Genomic DNA, 22,307 nt, shown 5'->3' with positions numbered 1-22,307 from the left:
ATCTTTGTGCAGAATATGGCTTCATTTTCTTCCAAAGTCCATTGTAGGCTTATAGCTTCTAGGGTTTTAGTTAAGCAATAACTGCAATTATCATAAAGCTGTTCTGGTTAAAGAAATGCTTAAACAATCATGAGAAAATATGTATGTGGGTAATAGTCAGAGTTGCAGGGAAAAAACGTGAACATCGGATGCCAAGGTTGTTAGGAAGGAATCATGAATTCAATGTTTGCATTAATTTATTTAATATTTGGAAGTCATCTTGCAGCTAAGCATTGTCATTCCGCTTTGGTGCTTATAAAATTACGTTTCTAGTTATGTGAATATGTGGTGATATAAGCGTCATACTTCCTGTTATTGCTTCGAATCTGAGACTTCCTGCTGGACTTTAAACAGAACCGACCTGAAGATCACATTAGCTGGAATGAGAGGGAGGATTTTTTTTTCATCCTTTTTTCTTTGACCAGAATCACATGCGTGGTTGTTAAAAAAAGCGAAAACATTTTTTGTTATGTCCCATTAAAGTTTTAGGAAGAATGGAAATCCAGCAGGAGGTAATGTGTGTCTCGGGGGAGGGTAAGGTTATGTGTAAATGCTGTGTATGTCATTTACATGCATGCATTTAGATCCTATTAGGGCTTATATACATGTGCACTTCTTTGGAGTTTGTATAATATATTCATATACTTAATGTAATTCAGAAAACACACATTTCCAGTTGAAAAATGTTGGACTAATACATTTTCTTAGTTTTGCATTCCTATGCCCTAAATATTAAAGTGTAAATGTGTTTTTTGCAAGAATTTGTATTGATTCTTTCTCAACCAAACTTCCCATTAACAGTATACAGGCCAAGAATGTTTGTGTCTCTTTACAAAACTGAATCAGTTTCAGGAATAATATGCGACACAGATGCAAAATACTTCAATAATGACATTAATTTTTAATTATTGCTAATGAAATTGTCGTACAGCATATGAGCGTTACTGTGAAATGTCTTTAATTTGCTACAGGCAGTGCATTGGTTCATTGTTAAATATGAAACTTGGGGTTGAAATATTTTGTAGCGCAAGAGATCCTGGGTTGAAGAAACCTTCTTTAAAAGAGACTGTGTCAGGTTTATGCCGGTGTCACAGCAACAGCACCGGTAAGGACAGGGGCGTCAGAAGCATTTTAAATGTGGGGGGACCCTCCCCCAGAAATGTTTTAATGAATTAGATGCCGTTTGTGTACTTTCATATCGATCAAGTGGAATGGATTCTTTCGTGAAGCAATAGAAACAGCGCTGGGTGAACTAATATTTTATGTTAAATGTGGGGGGGTCCAAACGAATAATTATGAAACGTGAGGGGGACACCCCCTCAGATTTAATGGCGGCGACGCCCATGGGTAAGGATGCATTTGGTAATATATTACAGCTCAAATCCATGGCTTTTTAACGTACCTAAAACCCCAAGATTACATGCACTGCAAGTCAGAAGGTTTTGTACACCACAGGTTTCCATTTGTTTCATAAACTCCAGATTTTTCATTCTTGTTATACATTGTAGAGTAGAGTGAACAACTATAAATGAAAATGTAAGTCAAATAAAACAAGTTTCCTTTATAGCATGGAAAGAGTATGTAACAGTGCATGTCTAACATCCTGTTAACAGCTTGTGTGGTGATGGCAGAGTCAAATTCTAGGTCTTTTAACTTTCATCCCATGAAATAGAGCAGTATTTAATTGTTAGCAAAGAATACTGAGTGTATTTTTAATAAATGTTAAGTGAGTAACATGCAAATGTGGAAAGTATTGATGGGAAGTAGTCAAGGAGAATGGTATGATTAATTACTGTACATTCACATTTACGATTGAATTCATTTGATGCCCTAATATGATGTAGATGGAGTGAATATTACTGAAAAAGAAAACCAAAAACATCATACATTTTATGTAGAAGTTTACATAAAGTGTAACTTTTGTTATGCTTTCCTTTTTCTCTCCTGTAATTAGTACATTGCTGCTTCCACGGAATACTTTTCTCATGGTAAACGAAAGATCCCAGTATTAAGAATAATTCCTTGCTTCTTCTAGGTGCTATCCAAAGTGTCAGATATGCCAAAGCCTGATCAGGTATGCAATTCCCCAGTACTGAGGATATCCTTGGTCATATTAATTCATGAGTGAGATATTTATAGTAATGTGAATTACAATACTTCTATACAGTAAATATCACTTCACTCAGAGCAGTGTGAGAAAGAAAAGCAGCATAGAAGATTTTGTTGTACATCTATATACTGTGTCCATTTGCATATTTTGTAATTCTTATATATTCTTAAAGGTTTATGACCTTACATTCAGCCATGACTGTAAACATGACAAGTTGCTTGTGTAAATTCTTCATAGCTCAATATCACAGTAACCTTCACTGACAGTGCCTGTCAAAGGCTATAAAGCAAGAACAAATGTAACTGATATTCCTAAAAGCAACTGCTGTTAATTTTCTTATCATTACTGAGAAGGGCTGTTCTTTTAGGTGCTGCTGTGGGCGGCTTGTTGGGGAGCACCAGAGGCTGGACCTAAGTGCATCGGCACAAACCCCAGTTAGAGTTGGGAAGCATGTAGGTTTGAGTGTGATCCCCAGTGAACAGCCGTCAGTCAGGACCAAGGGCTCAGAGCAGTGGTCCGTTGAGTTGTACACCCAGGCCAGCCCCACCGATGCCTTTGGGACAATTGAATTCCAGGACTGCACCCACTCGGGTCGTGCCAAGGTCAGTGGGGAAGTCAAGCAGGGTAGGGGGGACAGGGGACAACACTTTAGAGTTCTGACCAGAAGTCAAAATCTGGACGTATAGCACCAGCCCAAAGTATAGGCTCACCTAATGAAATTTATTTGTTTTCAAAAAGATAACGACCCTAAGCATACCTTAAAGTTATGTAGTAAGTACTATCTTGTGAACTAGGTAAGAGATGGAGCGCTGTGACAGGTTACCGGCCCCCACAATCCCCCGACCTAAACCCTATAGAGCTGCTTCGGGATGAGTTGGAATGAAGAGTAAGTGCAAGGCAGCCATCTTGTGCCCACAAGTTGTGGAGACTCCTTGAGGACTGTCGGAGAAGCGTCCCAGGTGGTTACTATGAAAGCTGGTTGATAGAATGGCAAGAGTTTGCTGTCATCAAAGCAAAAGGGGGCTATTATGAGATGAATATCACAGCAAAAACAGAGACAAATGCATTAAAAGCAGGTGCATCCAGACTTTTAACTGATACTGTGGAACAAGAATTGTTCTTAAAAAAAGACTAGAAATAGTCTTGACTGATTTAAATCATAATCAATAATCAGTGAGGGAAAAGTAATATTGTCAAAGGTATGAAAAAGCTGCAGAGATTACCAATTAATTTTGTTTTAAATCAATACCAATTGTTTATTATTTTGTCAATGTGTTACTCAGATAAATTAAAGGAAATAAGCAAATTCTATTCACTCTGTCTCCTATTGTCCATGCTATTCATTAGTATGTTCGGCTGTCCTGCGATGCCAAACCAGAGCAGCTGCTTCAGCTAATGTTGATCGAGTGGCAGATGGAAATGCCAAAACTGGTCATTTCTGTTCACGGAGGTATGGAGAACTTCGACCTTCCCATGAAGGTGAAGCACACGTTTGGCAAGGGTCTGATCAAGGCTGCAGAGTCAACAGGAGCGTGGATCTTGACGGATGGGATGAACAGAGGTTTGTGCGCCAGCGTGTATTTGTGTGAAGACACGCAAATCGACAGACCTACACGTCTTCTCGCAGCTGTTAAATTTTTGATATGAATCTGTGTGGATTTTTCCATCTGTTGCTGGGTACCCTGATTGATAAAGGATGACTTCAACATTGACAACAATGCGTTGCACTTGTTTCCGCTCTTCCAGGTGTATCAAGGCACTTGGGCGATGCCGCTAAGTTGTACGGCACCCGTGATTTCCGTAGAAGACACATCATTGGAATTGTTCCCTGGGGGATAATTGAGAACCACAGTGAATTGATTGGGAGAGATGTAAATGCTTTTTAAATTATTCCTATAGTGAAGATGAACTCAACTGTGTATATTAACATGCATAAAACAATCTAATTTCTCATGGATGATAGCAATAACCTATATAAAACAATCCATCCTCACGGTTTAAGGAGGTACTATGGATGTTTGAGCATTACAGAGGTCAGCACATGCTGTTTAATTCCTGGTTGTCCTCCGCTGTGCTTGAGCTGTGGTTCCCCGACCCAGGTTGTCCGACCCTACCAGACTCTGGGGAACCCTCTGAGTAAGAGGATGTCTTTGAACAGTCAGCACTCCCACTTTCTGCTGGTTGACGATGGCACTGTGGGAATGCACGGCTGCCAGCTGGAAATCCGGAGAAAAGTGGAGGGTCACATGCGACTGCAAAGGATTCATGGCAGTGAGTAGGGGTGTGTGAATAGTGCTTCTCCTTTGTGGTCCTGGAGGGCTACAGTGTGTGTCCAAGTACTTATGCCCCTCGGTTGAACAAATTACGATAACGAAAAAATTATGATGAAAATACTATTAGCGGTTTAAAAGATGGTGAACTGCCTGTACTCCTTCCAGGTGGTACAGAGTGCCCATGAAATGCTGTTTTTTCATTATTGAATGAACGTGAGTCTATTTAAGTGTGTTTGTATAGATAGATAGATCGACAGACAGACAGACAGATAGATAGATAGATAGATAGATAGATAGATAGATACTTTATTGATCTCAAAGGAAATTTATGCACCCAGTAGCTCAAACACAGAAATACACACAATAATATAATAAGAATGTGAAGATGTGTGTCTCTCCCACCTTTTCCTAGGACTCGAGCAGAGAATGCCTGTCCTGTGCGTGATTATGGATGGCGGCCCTGACCTCATCTCCCTGGTGCTGGATTATGTGAAGAGTGTCCCGCCAATACCAACTATCGTATATGAGGGAACAGGGAGGGCAGCAGATCTGATTGCGTTCGTACACAAACAGACCTCGGTTGACAGGTGAGAAGCTTGTCCGTAACAGCGAGTCAATGGTTCTTTACCCAAAACGATATGTTGTATTCTGTCTGTCTCTTTTTAGAAAACTTGATCCAGATATCAAAGAAGACCTTCTGCTCAGGATTCAGAAGGGTTTCAACTTTGGAAAGGCACAAGCCAGTAATATTTTTAAACTTTTGATGGAATGCATAGACTTCAGAGATTCAGTAAGTACATGAAGACCTGGAACACAGTCTATGTCAGTCGTTATGTATTTGTCTCATTGAAATGACTGCAATTGTTTTATATTTGTAATATATTTTACATAGACCTGTGTCCCTTAGTTTTTTTGTCCTCAGACTTCAGTTTTAAGGGTTTAAGCAAAGCCCTTTTGTACTATGCGTTAATAAATCAATTCTGTTCATTTTCACACAGGCACACAATGGATAGTCTCTCATTTAACTGTGTCGAATTTCAGATGAACGAGGTTTTTACTGGCTGCTTTAATGCTTGCTTAGATTCTCTCTCTCTCTCTCTCTCTCTCTCTCTCTCTTTCCATCTTTCCCCCGTCTCGCTCTGCCTCACTTATACTGTTGGCTGAAAATAATCATTGTTTTGTGCGCCAACCTGCCCAGTGCGGATAGAGAGCGCCTCGGCACCCCGAGCCTTTCAAACGCAGCAGCGCTCTGAGACCGGGGCGGGGGGGGGGGGGGGGGGGGGGGGGGGGCGCAGCTCCGCTTAGATCTCAATCAAACAGAATCGTATAGTTTGCAGTCAGCCGCAAATCAAAAGCTTTTGGATTTCTAAATTGAGCGTTAACAGAATAATTGGAATAATAAGCATGGAGCATACTTACATATTTATAAAACTGAGGATATTAATTTGTTCCCCGGACACAGCCGGCGCGGAACAATTGGATATATATCACTCAAAGGATTGAATTCGTATTTGAGACTTATGAACCGTGTTCGTATTTCGTCCCTCCATACCTTGACGTAGCGATTAGGGCTTTTATGTAAAAGACCTATTACACTAGAGAAAAGAGATCGTATTTGATGATAGGAGAGAAACTTAATGCCAATTAAAGGCAGTGTCAGTCAATTTAAATAATAATTATTTTTTTTGTTTGTGCACACATTAGCATTTATTTAATATTTGAAAAATTACAAATGCTTATTCATGAAGTGTATCGGGAAATTAATTAATCAAATACAGCTAATTAATACAACTAATTAAACACAATAACATGAAAAATGTGGTCTACAAGTTTTTTTTTTCTGATGTTCTTTTGGAATGAATCGCACCATGGGCTAGGTCTCCCCTAATGTTGATATTGATCACTTAAGTTTTATTTACTTATTTTTCGTTTAAATTATAGATAACAATAATTGATTCAGAATCTGAGGACCAGCAAGACTTGGATACATCTGTTCTAACAGCATTACTTAAAGGTAAAAAAAATATATATAAAATTTAAAACGCTGATATTATAACCTGAAAATATAAGTTCAGTGGTCATTCATCCAAACAGTGAATCATGTGACTGCAACTCGATACATACAGCATGCGAATAGGCTCAAGAGGTTCACGTATACAGTGCAGCTAGCTCAGCATTAGCATAGCTGAAATGCAGGATGTCGCTGCCAGATGTAGCGGTTTCAGCATTTCAGCAACAGCTACCTTCTGGGGACAGTGTCAAGAGTTTACAGAAAACATGAAAGAAAATCCTCTCAGTCATGAACACCTTGTTAAAGTGTGAGGTCAGAGGAGCATAGCCAGACTTGTTAAGACTATGAGGAAGGTTACAAACAGTAACCTTCAATAAAATTAATATAATACAGTAAGCAAAAATAACAGTAAAGATACACAATTTACCAAGTGATCTTCTGGAGAAAATAGTTCATAAAAGGTTGCACCTTGGGGTAGCTAAGAGAGTGCCCTCTGAGCATGTGTCGTTTTATGTAGCCTGGGTGACAGTGGCGCAGTGGTTAGCATGGTCAGCTGACACCTCTGCAGGTCAGGGTTGGGTTGCTCAGCCTGCTTCTGTGTGCAGTGGGCTTTCCTTAAACATGCAAAGGTGAACTGGAGTCGCCAAATTGCGTATGATGGTTTGGCGCCTGCCTTGTGCCCATTGTCTCTGGAATAGGCTCCAGACCCCATAACCCTTTATAGAACAAGTAACATAGAAGATGAATGAATGTCCTGCGTGGATGTTTTTATAAAGCTGTTATCTTTGTTATCTATACCAAATGCTTCACTGTGAAATATTGCCTCACTCTGGCTATAAACAATGAATCACTTGAATAACATTGAGGTTTATTGCACGTTTTGTTGCTTTGCTGCTGATGGATTTATGCTGGCCAAACATCTTGTGCAGGCACCAAAGCCACTGCCCCCTATCAGCTAGGCCTGACATTGGCATGGAACAGAGCAGACATTGCAAAGAAACACATCCTGGTCTACGGGCAGCATTGGAAGGTACTGTGCTGTATTACACCCTAGAGACTGTAAAGCAAAAGTATACTGCTTACATATCTGAAGTTGGGTGATGATTGAGGTAGGCACTAAGCTTACCTTTCTGAAGCTGAGCGATGTTTGAGGTAGATACTATGTTTCTGAAGCTGAGTGATGTTTGAGGTAAGCACTAAGCTTACATTTCTGAAGCTGAGTGATGTTTGAGTTAGGCACAGTGCTTCTGTCTGGAGATTGATGATCTACCCGTCATCTTTGTGCCAAAGGTAGGTTCCCTGGAACAGGCCCTACTTGACGCCCTGGTGATGGACCGCGTCAGCTTCGTGAAGCTGTTGATTGAGAATGGAATGAACATGAATCGCGTCCTCACCATGTCTCGACTGGAACAGCTCTACAACGCGGTAAACCCTAGGAACAGCACAGACACATGTGCAATATACAAATGGTCCCGTTTTCACACATGGTCATAATGCAGAAGAAGCATAGCAGAATTGTCTTTATAGCCTTTGACTACAGACTCCTGTAAATTTGTGGGATATTCCAATTTCCCCCCCCAGAAAATCATTTATACTGTTTCATTAACAACAATCTTATCTAAATGGGCTGTCTAGTGTACAATTAGTTTTGACAAAGTGCTTAAGTCTTACTATAACATGATAATTTAATAATTGTGCCTTATTTTTCAACATAAAGCTTTGGTTAAGAAAAGTATCTTTTACAATTCTACAACTTCCAGATATAAAGAATAGAAATAATGTAATATGATGTCTGAACCTATGCAGTATATTAATCTTTGTTTCTGATATCTCGTGGCAAATGAATGTAAATCAGACAGCGACATTTCAATAGAACCAAAAAATATACCGATATTTTCTCCTTCTCAGAAAGCATTTAAAGTGTTGTGCCTTTCAGTACCCATGAAGAGGATTATTTGGGAACATTTTTGAAAGTAATGGATGCCTCAAATAATTGTTTCATATGTTTCAGTATAGAGCAGTTATTTATTTAATATTTATTCTCAAAATATAAATCTCTTAAAGCATCTGTTATATTACAGGCGCTTCCTCTTCCTTGGAATTTTTATTGATGTTTTATGTATTAATGACTAGCAGATTTCTTTTTGAAGAAGTTTCACAAAGTGCATTTTTATGGGGCCACACAATTCTTTTCTTCACCCAAAAAAAGCCAGGCTGTCCTTTATTCTGTTGCAGGACAATGAATAATTAATATTTCTTAAAAAAGCAAAAAATATATAATTCCCACTCCTGCTTTATTTTTACCTAATGATGCAACTCAGAGTGGAAGTTACCCAGGCACTGCAGGAATGGTATAGTTTTAACATTTTATTTTTATATCCTGCATTAGATGTTGTTTTTTATTCACAAAAAAATCACTCTTGCATCTCAGTGACCAAATAATTCAGAAAATATTAAATCCCAAATGATTTTACAAATGCATAGTTTCTAAATATTTAAAGCTATTTTGTTTATCTGTTTGTAGCAAATTATTTAATATTTATACTTGCATTCATATTTTAGTTGTGTTTTTACCAATTTACTTTTATCATTCTTTTATTTCTTCAGCAAGAACCAACAAACAATTTTCTGTATCATCTTGTGGAAAATGTGAAACAGGTGGGAAATTTTAAAAATAAAGAGCCAGTTTTTTTTGTCAAGTGTATGTGCATCAGCCGTCTAGGTGACAATACAATCAATACATAAAATAGTACCATTCATTCAAACCTAGAAGAAGAAAAACCTTGAACGCATATCCCAGACTTTCAGTCATTTTGTTACATTCATTTGTCGCGGTCTCCAGAGCCACCTCCCCGTGGGATACCGGATCTCGCTGATCGACGTTGGTCTGGTGATTGAATATCTGCTAGGAAGTGCATACAGCAGCACCTACACGCACAAGCGTTTCCGTGCTGTCTACAACAATATCTCCGGAAAGAGGAAGGTACATCATCCTTTTCAGTCTCACTCAATGCATCTGTCATTCTAAATAAATTCCAGAAACAGAAACTCTAATTAACAGCTTAATTTAGAGCTATTCAGAATCCTGCTTCTGGTTCTTAGTTGCTTTTTTTTTGTTTCGTTTTTGTTGTTTCTGTTGTTTTAACTAAACGATGTGCGCTCGTCTGTTTAAGTAGTTTGCAAAACTTGCGTAGATCAGGCCTTAATATGCCTGTTCCACAAAGCAAATAAAGAAATGTACTGTGTAACCTAGAACATTGCATGGTTTCTATTAATTCATTCTTATCTTGTTTTATTTTGTTTTTGAAGGAGAACAGCAAGGAGAGCTTGAGTCAATTTAACAGGCTGGGCAAAGTGCCCAGAATGCAGCCACAAAAGGAGGACAATGCGCGGTTCTGCCCTCCTTTCTGCAGGACTGCCCAGCCATACGGACACAAGGTCATTAAAACCATGTTCCGCCATGTATTTTAAGCAGACAAAAAACAGAAGCGAAAGATGGCAATGGCTAAATGCGTGTTTTTGCTTCCACAGGAATGTGCCGATCTTCCCCCGGGACTGAGAACAGATAATAAAGCCGAGCAGAGCGACAACTCACCGTTTGTATACAGCTTCAGCGACCTGTTTGCGTGGGCGGTACTCATGAGGCGCCAGGAGATGGCGCTGTTTCTGTGGCAGCACGGCGAGGAGGTCATGGCCAAGGCAGTGGTGGCCTGCAAACTGTATCGCTCTATGGCACATGAAGCCAGGGTGATGAACACGGGGGACAACACTGAAGAGGAGCTGAAGAATTACTCCCTGTCAGTACCATCCGTAGATGGAGCCACAATGATCATGGACAATTGTCTTTGCATAACAGAAGCCAATGTCCTCACCATTTTGCTTTTACTTAGCTACTGCTAATATCAGTCAAGTATTAAAAAAAAACATTTTTGTTTGATTTACAGAGAGTTTGGTCAATTAGCTGTGGACCTTCTGGACACTGCCTTTAAACAGAATGAGAGGATGGCAATGAAACTGCTGACCTATGAGATGAAGGACTTCAGTAACTTCACCTGCCTGCAGATGGCAGCGTCGTCTGGATTGCAGTCCTTTGTCTCACACAGCTGCACCCAGATGTTACTGACAGACCTGTGGATGGGCCGCCTCAACATGAGGAAAAACTCCTGGTTTAAGGTAAACAGGCCCTTGAATGAATACTGGTTTGTCTGTCCTTCTTGGTCATAAATTTTTTAACTTGAAATGTTATGGTGATTGCTGCTTTAATGGATTCAAAATACGACTCTATCAATGTGTATCAGATTACACTGAGCATCCTGTTGCCCCCGGCCATCTTGATGCTGGAGTTCAAGAGCCAGGCTGAGATGTCACATGTCCCACAGACTTATGACCATCCTCAGCCGTGCCGAGAGACTGGGACTCAAGGAATTGGAGATACTGGGCATGTAGGCATGGTAAACACACATCTGGGTCTTTTGGGGTTCTTTGCTGTATATCGAGTATTTTACTAAATCTGCATGGGGGGTGGGAGTGGGGGGGGGGGGGGTTATGAATATGTCCGTGAATAAAAGGAATCATGGAACAACATAAAAGTGAGGCATGCAGCACATTACAAACATACATGCTGTCAAGGAATCAACCAGGCAGGTGCTGCAGCTAGTGCTGTTCATTCCACCGTCAGGGGAACCACATGTCAAACCTCTAGACTCTAGAGTGAGACATCCCATGGGGGGAGGGATCTCCAGGAAGAGTTGGTTTGCTGGCCAAAGAGTGTGAGACAGGATGCAGGTCTTGAGGTGCATCTTGATGCACATGAGTGCCTGTCCATTGATGGTTCTGAAAGCCAGTGCCAAAGACTTAAACTAGATGTGAGCACCTTAAAGGAGACACTGTTGACAGACAAGGCGGCGTGTGACACGAAAGCAGTCCGACTGACTGAATACCATCTTGAATCTTCTGCAAGTTGTTAGCTCTCAGTACAAGTTGCAGTAGTCTGAGAGATGATACAGTCAATAAACATTTCAGGAAGTTCTGTGGCTTGGTAGCTCAGTGAATAGCTCATACCTTCTGGGTTTGGGGTTTAAGTACTGTGTGGAGCTTGCATGTTCTCCCCATGTGATTCCTCATTTAGTCAGAGTTCCTCCTGCAGTCTAAAAAGCATTGGTGTAATTAAATTGTCTATTGTGTATAAGTGTGTCCTGCAATGGACTGGCATCCCATTCAGGGTGTTCTATTACTAATGTTCCATTAGGCCTGTTTTTATTCAATTGGTATTATTTCTGATCCCTGAAGAGACACTATGATGCAGAGAAAGGATCTGAATGTCCGACACACCTCACACCACAGGAGATACATTGGACAAGAAAGGTCTTTGAGTTTTACAATGCCCCGGTCGTTAAATTCTGGTTTCATACGGTATGTATTCTACCTATTTACTATTTCTTGCTCACAAGATAATCAACCCATGCTGCTGCATTCAGGTTCATTTTCATACAGCCTTCTCTCCCACCATGTTGCAGATAGCTTACTTAGTCTTTCTCATGCTGTATTCCTACACTGTGCTGGTGAAAATGGAGCCTGAACCCACTGTCCAAGAATGGATAGTAATCATTTGCATCTTTGCCACTGCCATTGAAAAAATAAGAGAGGTGAGGAAGCATCTGGGAATGTAAGTTGATTAATTAGCCAAGGCGTATGGGGTTGCCTTCATTGACGAGCAAATGTACGTGATAAAGTGGCCTTTGGGTGTGTTTGTTATCTTATCTCAGTGTGTTCAATTCAAAGGTCAGAAAACTCTTTGACCCTACAGTTAAAGAATGTAAGCTTATCTCATAAAAATTAAATGTTTCGACTGAACTTCCTTTTTCATTTGAAACTTTGAATTTATAGGGAACATTTACTAAGTGCTTTCTTGAAGCTGACCATGTAGTATTTAGATTTCTCTCTCGTTACAAATGGGTGAATGGCTTACAAAATCGAAAACATATTGTAGCAGCAGGTCTGTAGTGATTTGCATTTTTGTTATTTGTCTTCAAGGTCTTCATATCTGAGCCAAGGAAGTTGAGCAAGAAGCTTGAAGTGTGGTGTAGTGAGTACTGGAACATCTCAGATTTCACCGCTGTCATCTTGTTTTTCATTGGGTTCGGATTGCGATGGCATGACCCTCCCTTGAGAACAGCAGGCCGTATTGCTTACTGCTTGGACATCATCTTCTGGTATCTCAGACTTTTGGACCTATTTACAGTCCACCAACATGTAGGACCATATGTAACAATGATCATAAAGATGGTACGTGACAGAGCTCAAGATGTGGGCCTCACCGATGGTTTTCAAAGACAGACTGATGATGTTTTTTTCAATTATGTGATTCTCCTTTTTGTCCATGTAGACGACCGACATGTTGTACATCGTGGTAATGATGGCTGTCGTGCTAGTCACCTTTGGGGTCTCCAGAAAAGCCATCCTGTCTCCAAATGAAACTCCATCCTGGACTCTGGCCAAAGATGTGGTTTTCCAACCATACTGGATGATGTTTGGGGAAGTGTACGCTGGGGAGATTGATGGTTGGTCATGGGTTGCTTGACTTTAAAATGCTTCAGAAGTCTAGTAGCTTATATAACGCAGTTCTGTAACCCCGTCTTCTTCTTGTATTAAACAGCATGTGCGGAAAACAAGCCGTGTGCCCCCGGTTCTTTCATAACTCCATTTTTGCAAGCAGTGTACCTTTTTGTTCAGTATATCATCATGGTCAATACCCTGATAGCATTATTCAAGTATGTACATATATTTTTTTTGCTTCTCTTGGCAAAGTTCTAATTACCTTTGCATGCATTAACACTTTGCTGTTGTCTTTTTGCTTATTCCCTTGTCATTACAGCAACGTGTACCTGAATATGAAAAGTATATCGGACAAAATCTGGAAATACAACCGCTATCGTTACATCCTGACCTATCAGGAGAAGCCCTGGCTGCCCCCACCCTTCATTATGTTGAGTCACATAAGCATGTGCATCTGCTCGATTTACAGGAATCGGACCAGGAGATCCCAGCAAGAAAATCAGTGTGGCCTAAGTATGATCATGCTATAAAAATTACATTAAGTGCTACACTAAGACTAGACCTTTTCTGACAACCTTAAAATTCAGAATATAGCACAACGTTTCTTAGTTCATTATTATGAACATTCGTTATTCTTAGCAATGTATTGAGTAGGGGATAAAACACTATGAGATGTGCGCTTGTATGAAAATAATCAACAGCACCTTGGTGCATTGTGGCCCAACTCCTAGTTGGAGTTGATTATTTTTGTGTATCTGCACACCTCAAACTATTTCAGTAGCATTTAATAATGTTCCAATGCGCTCTTAAAAATACGGTGCCCATAAGGGCACAACGTCTGGTCAGGCTGCTCACTAGAAGCTGCAAGTCCGTTAAGTTACCATAGAAATCGTCAACAGACAGGGGGTGTTTCTTAATATGTATACTTGACTGTACTTGTGTTCTTGTGTACCTGTTTTATGTCATCATCCATTGGTGAAAACCAGCTCCAGTATTCAAGATCACAAGTACAGAGGATGGAAAAAATGCCTAGATGTCGTTCTTGCCCCTCCCCAAATGTCAAGGATATGTCGATTGCGTTCTCGCCAAACGAGACCAATCCCATGATTCATTGCACCCCAAGTTCATTCTTGGGAGGCAAATTAGCTAGACCAGTCTTACCAAGGCCACAAATATGACTGTTGCGTTCTTGGTGTTGAGAAACAATCAGGTGCTTAGGTTTGAAAACCAAGGAAATGTTGATATAAATGACTTCTTTTTAATGAGTAAAAAGGTTTTTAATTAAACATTAACAGATGAATATAGAACTGTTATTAGGCTGCCAGAACTACCTGTACGGTAACACAAAAATAATCAACGCCCGTATGATAGCTCTGGACTAAAAAAATTTTTTTTTTAATTGCAAAAGCAGGTTAGTGTGGGCAGGTTATAGGTTACGATCTCAGTAAAAGAACCAAAAAAAAAAATTATGGAATTATGAACAAATGTATTTTTTGTACAGAGCTTTACTTGAATCCAGAGGACCTAAAGAAGCTCCATGACTTTGAGGAGAATTGTGTTGCTGGGTATTTTCACAAGAAGAATGAACTTCTAGATTGCAGTGTAACTAACAGGATCAAAACTACATCAGAGAAGTAGGATTCCAAATGTCACAGTACTCTGTATGAATTCTAAAGAAGTCGTTTTATGAGGTTAGTGAGAAGATTCATAATTTCCCGTTGCTCTGCACATCCTGTTTTCAGGGTTGAGGAGATGACTGGAGAACTGCAAGAGGTAGCTGAAAAGGTCCACTTTATCAGAGACACCCTGCAGGCCTTGGATACTCAGCTTGGTCGACTGCAGGACTTGTCAGCCCTTGCAGTGGACACCTTGTCTGTCATCTCAGCGAAGGACACACGGCAGGTGAAGCAAGCCCTGATAGGTCAGAGGTGGCCTGTGGGGAACATCTGCCAGAAGCTTCCACACAGCTGGAGCCACCTTCATTTGGCAGCCAGCATGGATGACTTCTACCCCAAGCTGCAGAAGCAGTATCGCAGCACCCCGCCTTCGCTGTTACGCTGCCTTGTCCGCAGTCGCAGGCCATCTCTGGACCGGAAGGACTGGAACCCTGTGGTTTCAGAATTTTTGGGTGAAGGAAATTCCAATATTTCCCACTTCCAGAGCCCAGTTACCAGTCCCCAGCATACTTGTCTGTCTTTTCCTCCATTGGGAAGTAAAGAGAAGACACCTTGTAAATCATCCCAGACTTCCCAACCTTTAGTCAGTGGCGAGTTTGGAGAAGCCTTCTACAACAAGCTCGGAATCCATGAGTCACATCTGGCCCTAGGTCATGGGGACTCTGTGGAGGAGAACAGAGAAGACGAAGAATGTGAATCAAGTCCTGATTTTGACACGTCCCCTTCCTCCAGTGATGCATCCCCCTTACAGGACTTAGAAAGCCAAGGGCCAGACGGAGACCAGCAGTGCTTGAGACACTGTTGCTCTCTTTCTGCCAGTCCTGAGACTATGAGGCATACGCACAGGCTCAGGTACTCTTCTATTCCGGCGCTTCATGGTCGTTCGAAGAGACACAGCTTGGTGGGGAGTCACAGCCTCTCCAGCAGCCTCTCCAGCTTCTCCCAGCAGAGAGGTGGGAACAAGTAAAAGAAGCTCAAAATATGTAGACTGGCATGCAGATTTAGGTGCACTGTTCATTATTATTCATCAAACAACTCAGCGATAATGATTACCACCATGTAAACCATGTGTTTGCATGGAGCCCCTTGTTGGCCACATGGAGTCTCTACAGTAGGTGCAGTGGGGAACCTCTAAATGAGTTTTTGAGAGAGATCCAGAAACAATAAACCTGCCCCAGGAACGACTGACTATATAACACTGAATAAGTTACTGCAATCTAAAATTTAGTTTTTTTTGTCATCTTAGTATTCACATTTGACATATGTAAAGGCTAATACAGAAGGCGTGGTGAAGGAGAAGCACTTGTCTTTGTTATCTATGAATGGGGTCTGCTGGTAAACTCAAAATCAGTTGTTCACCTGTAGGATTATCAAAATCATCTGAAATATATCTATTGAAGAGACAAAGGAGCAAAATGAAAACGCGAAACCGAAAGACTGTGAAGATTCTGGAGGGCAGCAGCAACACGCCTGTAAGGTTTGGTTATTAGTATTAATAGTATTTTAGACAGTTGATACAGCTTCACTTTCACTACTATACTATATGTTAGTATGCTGATGTACTATTTTCCTGTTCCTGTACATTATTACACCGAATCTTTGTCAACCTTCCCTCTGTACAGCAGCTTTTCCATTGAAACAATGTCACTATATTACCATATTACCATACATATTGCTGCTATTACTTGAATATGGTCAGAAAGTAATTTAGTGTGTGTGTGTGTGTGTGTATATATATATATATATATATATATAGTTTTTTTTTTATATGTAACCTGCAGTGATCATACGAAAGGAAGTCATACAGATGTAACAAAACTGTGATCTTTCCATATCTGTTGTTGGAGAAATGATATGAATCAGTCTTTCTCAACCCCATCCTTGGGATGCATAGACAGTCCCAGCTAAAATTTGGACTGTCTGGCTGGGGGCTCGGAGGGGACAGAAATGGGACCTGACTGGGGATCCCCCAGGACTGGGTTGACAAACACTGATCAAAGTCACCTTCCTTCCTTCAGGTGAGACTGAGCGATGGCTGCATTCCTCATTCCTGCATGATTTTTGACTCTTGTCGCTGGAGAAAACGGCGAGAAGGGAATTCCCTTTACAAGAACTGGTCTGCTTCTGCTAGCCTAACACACCTAAGTATGTATTACACATACACCCGAATGAATCATGCATTCACTTTGTGCAGACTCTTTGTACGAGTGGTTCTGTCGACAGGTGTATTTTGGTGAAATTATATTTTAAAAGTGAATATGTAAACTGACGTATTTCACACAACATTATTTCAGATTTGGAGCCAATGGATTTGCCTCTGAAATGTTCATTTTCATGCCAGGTAACTGAACGCTAACATCGCACACCTTTGTCATGCAGCTACAGGTGTATAATGTGTGCACTTAACATATCAGATGCTTATGGACTAAGAAATGATGACGGCTATTTTATGCAGCTTTTGTCTCTCGTTTCCAATGAAGGTGTCTTTGTGTGCCAGTCCATATGCGCAGAACAGCCTGGTGAAGTCAGTCAGCCGCACATCTTTGTAAGTATCTGTGGATAATCACTGATAGCGTCTCCAACCATACAGTGCGAGCTACTTTTACAAAGAGCTACAAGGCAGGGATACACACACTATCGCACACTTTTTGTGAGTCAGAAACACCAGTTCAACTGACTGCATGTCTTTTGACTGTGGGAGGGAACTGGGGCACCTGGCAGAAACCCACGCAATATGGGGACAACATGCTAACATGCTAACATGCTAAAGCAAAGCAGGGGCTGGTTTCAAGTCTCTGGCCCTGTGAGGTCACTGCGCTATCCAGCATGCCAGGCTGGTTACAAATCCACATGTGGTTTGTAATGCAAATCATGTTATCTAGAGCAGTGTCTCTCAGTCGGGTCCTCAGGGACCCACAGGCAGTCCACATTTTTGCCGGGACCTGGGAGGGAGCAAAAATGTGGACTGACTTGGGGGGGGGGGGGTCCCCAAGGAGCAGGTTGAGGAACACTAATCTGAAGTTTTTGGAAGGTACCTGGATACACAGAAAGTCTGCTGGTCTGTGTCACTGTGAAATAAACCCTTATTGTACAACAGAAATGTCGCATTAAACGAATGTTTGTATTTTAGGGTTCAGAATGGCACTTGGGCTGATGGTAAGCTTTCTTACTGCTAACTCAACCTGTTCAGTAAAAGGGCACTAACTGTTTGTAAAATACAGCCTGTGAGAGCAAAATAAACTTCAACAGCGTTAGATAAGAAAACTTTTGTTTTCTGTCAGGGAAAAGTCTTCTGATATGATACATGACATCGTAACAATTAGCAAATATACAGCATAATCAAAACTTTTAATATTCTCAATAAATTAAGCCTTTTGTAGCAGGATACACTACAACTCTACCAGTGCTTTTGTAGGATAACTGGTACATTATCTGAAATAACTGCAGAGGTGCTTATATTATATGACGGTAAAAAACACATTTTTTTATATTTTATGTTATGTATATTATGTTCCAGATTAAACTGGGATGTTTGTCTTCATCATAGGTTTGTCAGTTATATATAAATGGCCTTACATGCTCTTGAGTATTTTCATAAAAATAGGTGACTTGTGAAATTATTGTTCTGTGTGGATCTTTTGCGCAAGAATAATTATGGTATTGTTCTGTGTTTTAGTGAAGAACCTTTCCTTTCATACTGCTGAAGATCTACATCCTCATTATTCAGGTGGGGAATTTTGCAGTTAGATATAATCATTGTAAACTAGAACCAAATGGAACTGTTTAATACTGCTTATACATTGTCAGTTGAATTCTGTCTTTTTTACATTCTTAGTTTTTTCCACTGAATTAAGGCACACTGTTGTCCTAATAATGACGTCTGTTTTTGTACTTCAGCGGTGGAGAGGAATAACTTAATGAGACTTGCTTACACGATACCATTCACTCCTGTCTCTCTTCTTGGTGAGTGCTGAGCAAATCCACCTCCTCCATATAATAGCATACATGCTTAGCTCTTTCCCTGTCCATGGTGTGAGTTCCCTCATTCCACTGCATGATTCCTGAAGTCTTCTCCCTCTTCTGTTCCGTATTTTTGGTTAGCACATTGAATTTATTTTTCCATCATCACCTTACCTCGTATGTCTGATTCTTTGTTAAGCTTTTTAATTTCTTTTGGGAACACAGTGACAATATTTTGAGACTTCAGTATTTTATGGAAACATCTACTTATAAACTCCACTTACCATCTGTTTTTCTGTTATGCTTATGTTATGCTGTGACCTGTAAATTCCTTTGGAGAAAGGTGTCCCTCTAATATCTCTACTATAATTGTGAATACAAATGACACTTTGACAGTAATAATTTATTTACAAGGGCTGGTCTTGAACTGTTGTTATTCATGTATTAGTTTATCAGATTCTCTTGTCCAATGCTGCAGAACTTCTTCTGTTATATGTCATTCTGTCTTGGTGGTGAGCAGGCGGTGAAGAGGTGAGTGTTTACACCCTGGAGGAGGCCACAGAGACTAAGGAAGGCATTAACGTCTTCTCGTGGTCCCAGCGTGGCTTCTCAGCCCTACTGCAGCCTTTGTCCTGTGAAGGATTGCATGGGGGTTTGCGAAAAGCAATGCGTGTGCTCTGCACCTGGGCCGAGGGGGACATTCTCAAGCCTGGTAACATCTATATCGTCAAAACCTTCCGCCCAGAGGTGATGAAGACCTGGCAGAGTGTCTTCCACAGCAACACTCTTCTTCAGCTCTGTCTCAGGGTAGCTGCCCATTCTCATTTTTTTTTAATTCAAATTCAATGTTAAAGTGATGGGGCAGGATTATTTGGTAATCTTACATGTGGGCATGAAAGAACAGTATTTGGTAACACTTTACTTGAAGGAGCACAAGTAACTTAGTAACTCAAATACTACTCAAGTACAAATCATTACTAGTTAAGTACAAATCATGAACAAATGTTGTACCTGCATGAAAAACATGAACCATTATAATTTATTATTGATGAACGAACATGGGATCAGTATGTAATTAACACTTAGTTTCTGGTTAATTAATACATTAATTAAGAGTGTGCTACTGCATTATTTGTGCCCCTTCAAAGTGTTAGTATTTTTTGAGGCCAAAGCGGAAAAACAGGGCTCAATGAGAGGCTCAATGTCAATAGCATTACAAGAAAGTGTCCTCTATGCTGCCCTTTATAAAAAATATATTAATATAATACCAGCTTCACCGTTTGGTCCCTGCTTCCCAGTGTCTTCATCCCTCTGCAGATATCAAACGCCATTGTGAATTTTTTATGCTTTATGAGCTTTGTGACCTTGGGGATTGCAAAAAGATCGTGAAAATTAACTTCTGAGATATGGTGCACTATCATGTTTGGCAAGGATACGACTCTAACATCACCACGGAAACAATAGCTTTGAAAGTCACTGTTGAGTACATTTGCAGGCAGTCTTTGCAAAATTCTTCACTTTTGATTACTGTCTCACAGGAAGTCCAGCAACAGCAGGCTGCGCAGAAACTCATGCACATATTCAACAAAATAAAACCCTGTATTATCCCGTATTCTCTGAGGTAGGGTGCTTGAAATACAAATCTTGCCAGCCAAGTGTTATCAGCAAACTCTTTAAAAAGTTTTTTTTTATAATGAAAATTTATTATCACACTGAAAAAAATAGCTGAGAATGTCTGAAGTAAGGTTTAACTGGTTTAATACATATACTTAGTCGAATTTGTGCTGGTGACAAATTAATTTCAAAATATTAATCAGTTCATGTTTTTCTGCATTTTTTTCTGCATTTCTTTTATTGATACTAATGGCCTTGGTGCTTCACTTGGATTCTGCTGTCAGGTTTCTTGATGTGTCTCTTTTGCACTGGCGTTCGGAAGACAAGTGGTTCACCGTTGAAAGGTACATGCCTGGAGATTTTCAGAAGTATAACAACAACAATGGTGAAGAGATATCCCCCAGCACTTGTCTGGAAGAGAACATTCTGGCTTTCTCTCACTGGACATACCAGTTCTCCCAAGGAGAGCTTCTTGTTCTCGATCTGCAAGGTCTGTTTCATTCACGAACAGTTAGAGAACTGTAACAGAGTCTGTTGACTGCTGCAGTTAATTTGTACATGTAACAATGCAAATATCCAATTTTTGCAAGGTGTTGGGGTGGAACTGACAGATCCATCTGTCATCAGATCGGAGGATAAAACGTAAGAGCGGTTTTGTCCTGGTAACTAACCGTAACAGGAAATTAGATAGTGATGAGTCATATTTGTGGCATCAGGAGCTTATAAGCTCCTAAGGAGAACTTTTAGGTAAACTGTCTTAACGTCTTATGATGTCCAACAAAATTTGGCCTGGGCCTAACAGCATTGTCTCTTTTGCACGTCCATAGTGCACCTGGCGATCTGGTGTTCGGCCCTGCCAACCTCGGAAATGATGCTATCCAGAGCTTCATCCAGAACCACGCTTGCAACTCCTGTTGCAGAAAGCTTCAACTCTCAGGTGAGAACAGCCTGTCAAGGACATGGAGGTCTGTGTCAATAAGCACCATCTCTCAGATCTCTGAGCCAGAAGGACCTGTGTGCCTGTGACACCTTTGCTTGACAGTCCTGCACTTCTTCCCTTGAAATTAAATGCTGCACTTCAAATGAATGAAAAGCAACTAATTACACCTGGAATATTTGGAAGAAATGTTTATGGAATATAAAATTATTTAATTTCTATGACAACACAAAGGCAGATGTGGGGGTTGGACCTTCTTTTGTGCTGTGCCCAATTTTACTTTGATTATATATTAATTACTATCTCATGGTAAACACAAGATGGTGATTAGATCTAGTGGGAACGTCTCCTCAGAAGTTGAAGAAATAACAAACAAATGAAAACCCTCATCCTTACATGTTTTGATATTTCAAAGGTGGTTTCTTTTCAGATCTTCTTCAAGAATACTGTTATTTTAAAACTGTTATTTATTAAACATATTTGGCTTTTATTTTAACTTTATTAAAATGCCTGATTTGTAATAATGTATTCATTCCTGTTGCCTGAGTGCATTTTATTCAATTATGTGTTTTTCTTGTCAGACTTGAAGAGGAGTAACGCCATCAGAGGGGAGATAAATTTTGCTTTTGAAGAGGAAATTGACATGATTGTGACTCGGCTCTGACTGGGTTCCGATGAAAATGAATATGATTTTCATAATTAACTATGTAAAATGTATATGCATATATTTGTTTCCAAAACATCTTAGATAACTTGAGCAATAGGTTCCTTGAACAGACCTGGATCATTTTTTACTGTAGAAAAGTAAAAAACAAAAACATACAGAGTAGTGCTTTGATCAGTTGACCTCCATTTTATATTCTGCTGAAGAAGAAACATTGGGTCCTTTGTTATATTGATTGATTGACTTAATGTTCTGTAACAACATTACCATCACTAGAAGGGCAAGTAACATATTACGCACCGGTATTGTTTTATTGTTTTGTTATGTTAAATGTGAAATCAACTTATACTACAAAATATACTTTGTACAGACCAGTAATAGCATGATCGTTTTCCATTTATCCATCCAACCATCTATCTTCTATCCCCTTATCTTGGTCAGGACCATGAGGAATAATCTTTTTTTTTT

General features: G+C 40.2%; 1 protein-coding gene and 1 long non-coding RNA gene across 4 annotated transcripts; one reads left to right on the top strand and one right to left on the bottom strand.

The window, feature by feature from the left end:
• Window positions 1–414: 414 nt before the first annotated feature.
• trpm6 (transient receptor potential cation channel, subfamily M, member 6) lies at window positions 415–21,997 on the top strand. Of its 2 annotated transcripts, XM_023803250.1 has the most exons (39): window positions 415–551; window positions 1,065–1,144; window positions 2,075–2,113; window positions 2,517–2,751; window positions 3,497–3,710; window positions 3,896–4,020; window positions 4,249–4,420; window positions 4,835–5,009; window positions 5,089–5,212; window positions 6,364–6,436; window positions 7,363–7,463; window positions 7,724–7,858; window positions 9,041–9,091; window positions 9,276–9,416; window positions 9,743–9,871; window positions 9,965–10,230; window positions 10,378–10,606; window positions 10,732–10,884; window positions 11,723–11,845; window positions 11,950–12,078; window positions 12,467–12,718; window positions 12,819–12,993; window positions 13,089–13,203; window positions 13,308–13,501; window positions 14,490–14,622; window positions 14,731–15,617; window positions 16,030–16,136; window positions 16,683–16,809; window positions 16,959–17,005; window positions 17,145–17,209; window positions 17,795–17,820; window positions 18,341–18,391; window positions 18,562–18,627; window positions 19,145–19,431; window positions 20,163–20,245; window positions 20,523–20,728; window positions 20,829–20,880; window positions 21,066–21,175; window positions 21,757–21,997. In XM_023803250.1, the coding sequence occupies exons 1-39, from the start codon at window positions 534–536 to the stop codon at window positions 21,837–21,839; spliced, it is 5,778 nt and encodes a 1,925-aa protein (XP_023659018.1). In that variant the 5' UTR covers window positions 415–533; the 3' UTR covers window positions 21,840–21,997. The 2 variants fall into 2 exon arrangements, with proteins under 2 accessions (XP_023659018.1, XP_023659019.2); XM_023803251.2 differs by lacking the exons at window positions 415–551; window positions 1,065–1,144; window positions 2,075–2,113; window positions 2,517–2,751; window positions 3,497–3,710 and having other exon boundaries at window positions 3,818–4,020; window positions 4,249–4,430.
• On the bottom strand, window positions 3,376–10,173 carry LOC111839388 (uncharacterized). Of its 2 annotated transcripts, XR_011984859.1 has the most exons (4): window positions 10,029–10,173; window positions 7,560–7,786; window positions 4,144–4,365; window positions 3,376–3,977 (listed from the first exon to the last, which is right to left on the bottom strand). It is a non-coding gene; the product is annotated as an uncharacterized lncRNA (long non-coding RNA). The 2 variants fall into 2 exon arrangements; XR_002837091.2 differs by lacking the exon at window positions 7,560–7,786.
• Window positions 21,998–22,307: the final 310 nt, after the last annotated feature.

This window comes from Paramormyrops kingsleyae, chromosome 2, assembly GCF_048594095.1.
Source record: "Paramormyrops kingsleyae isolate MSU_618 chromosome 2, PKINGS_0.4, whole genome shotgun sequence".
NCBI lineage: Eukaryota > Metazoa > Chordata > Actinopteri > Osteoglossiformes > Mormyridae > Paramormyrops > Paramormyrops kingsleyae.
The sequence above is the reverse complement of the archived record's forward strand: the minus strand, read 5'-3'. Positions and strand labels throughout refer to the sequence as shown.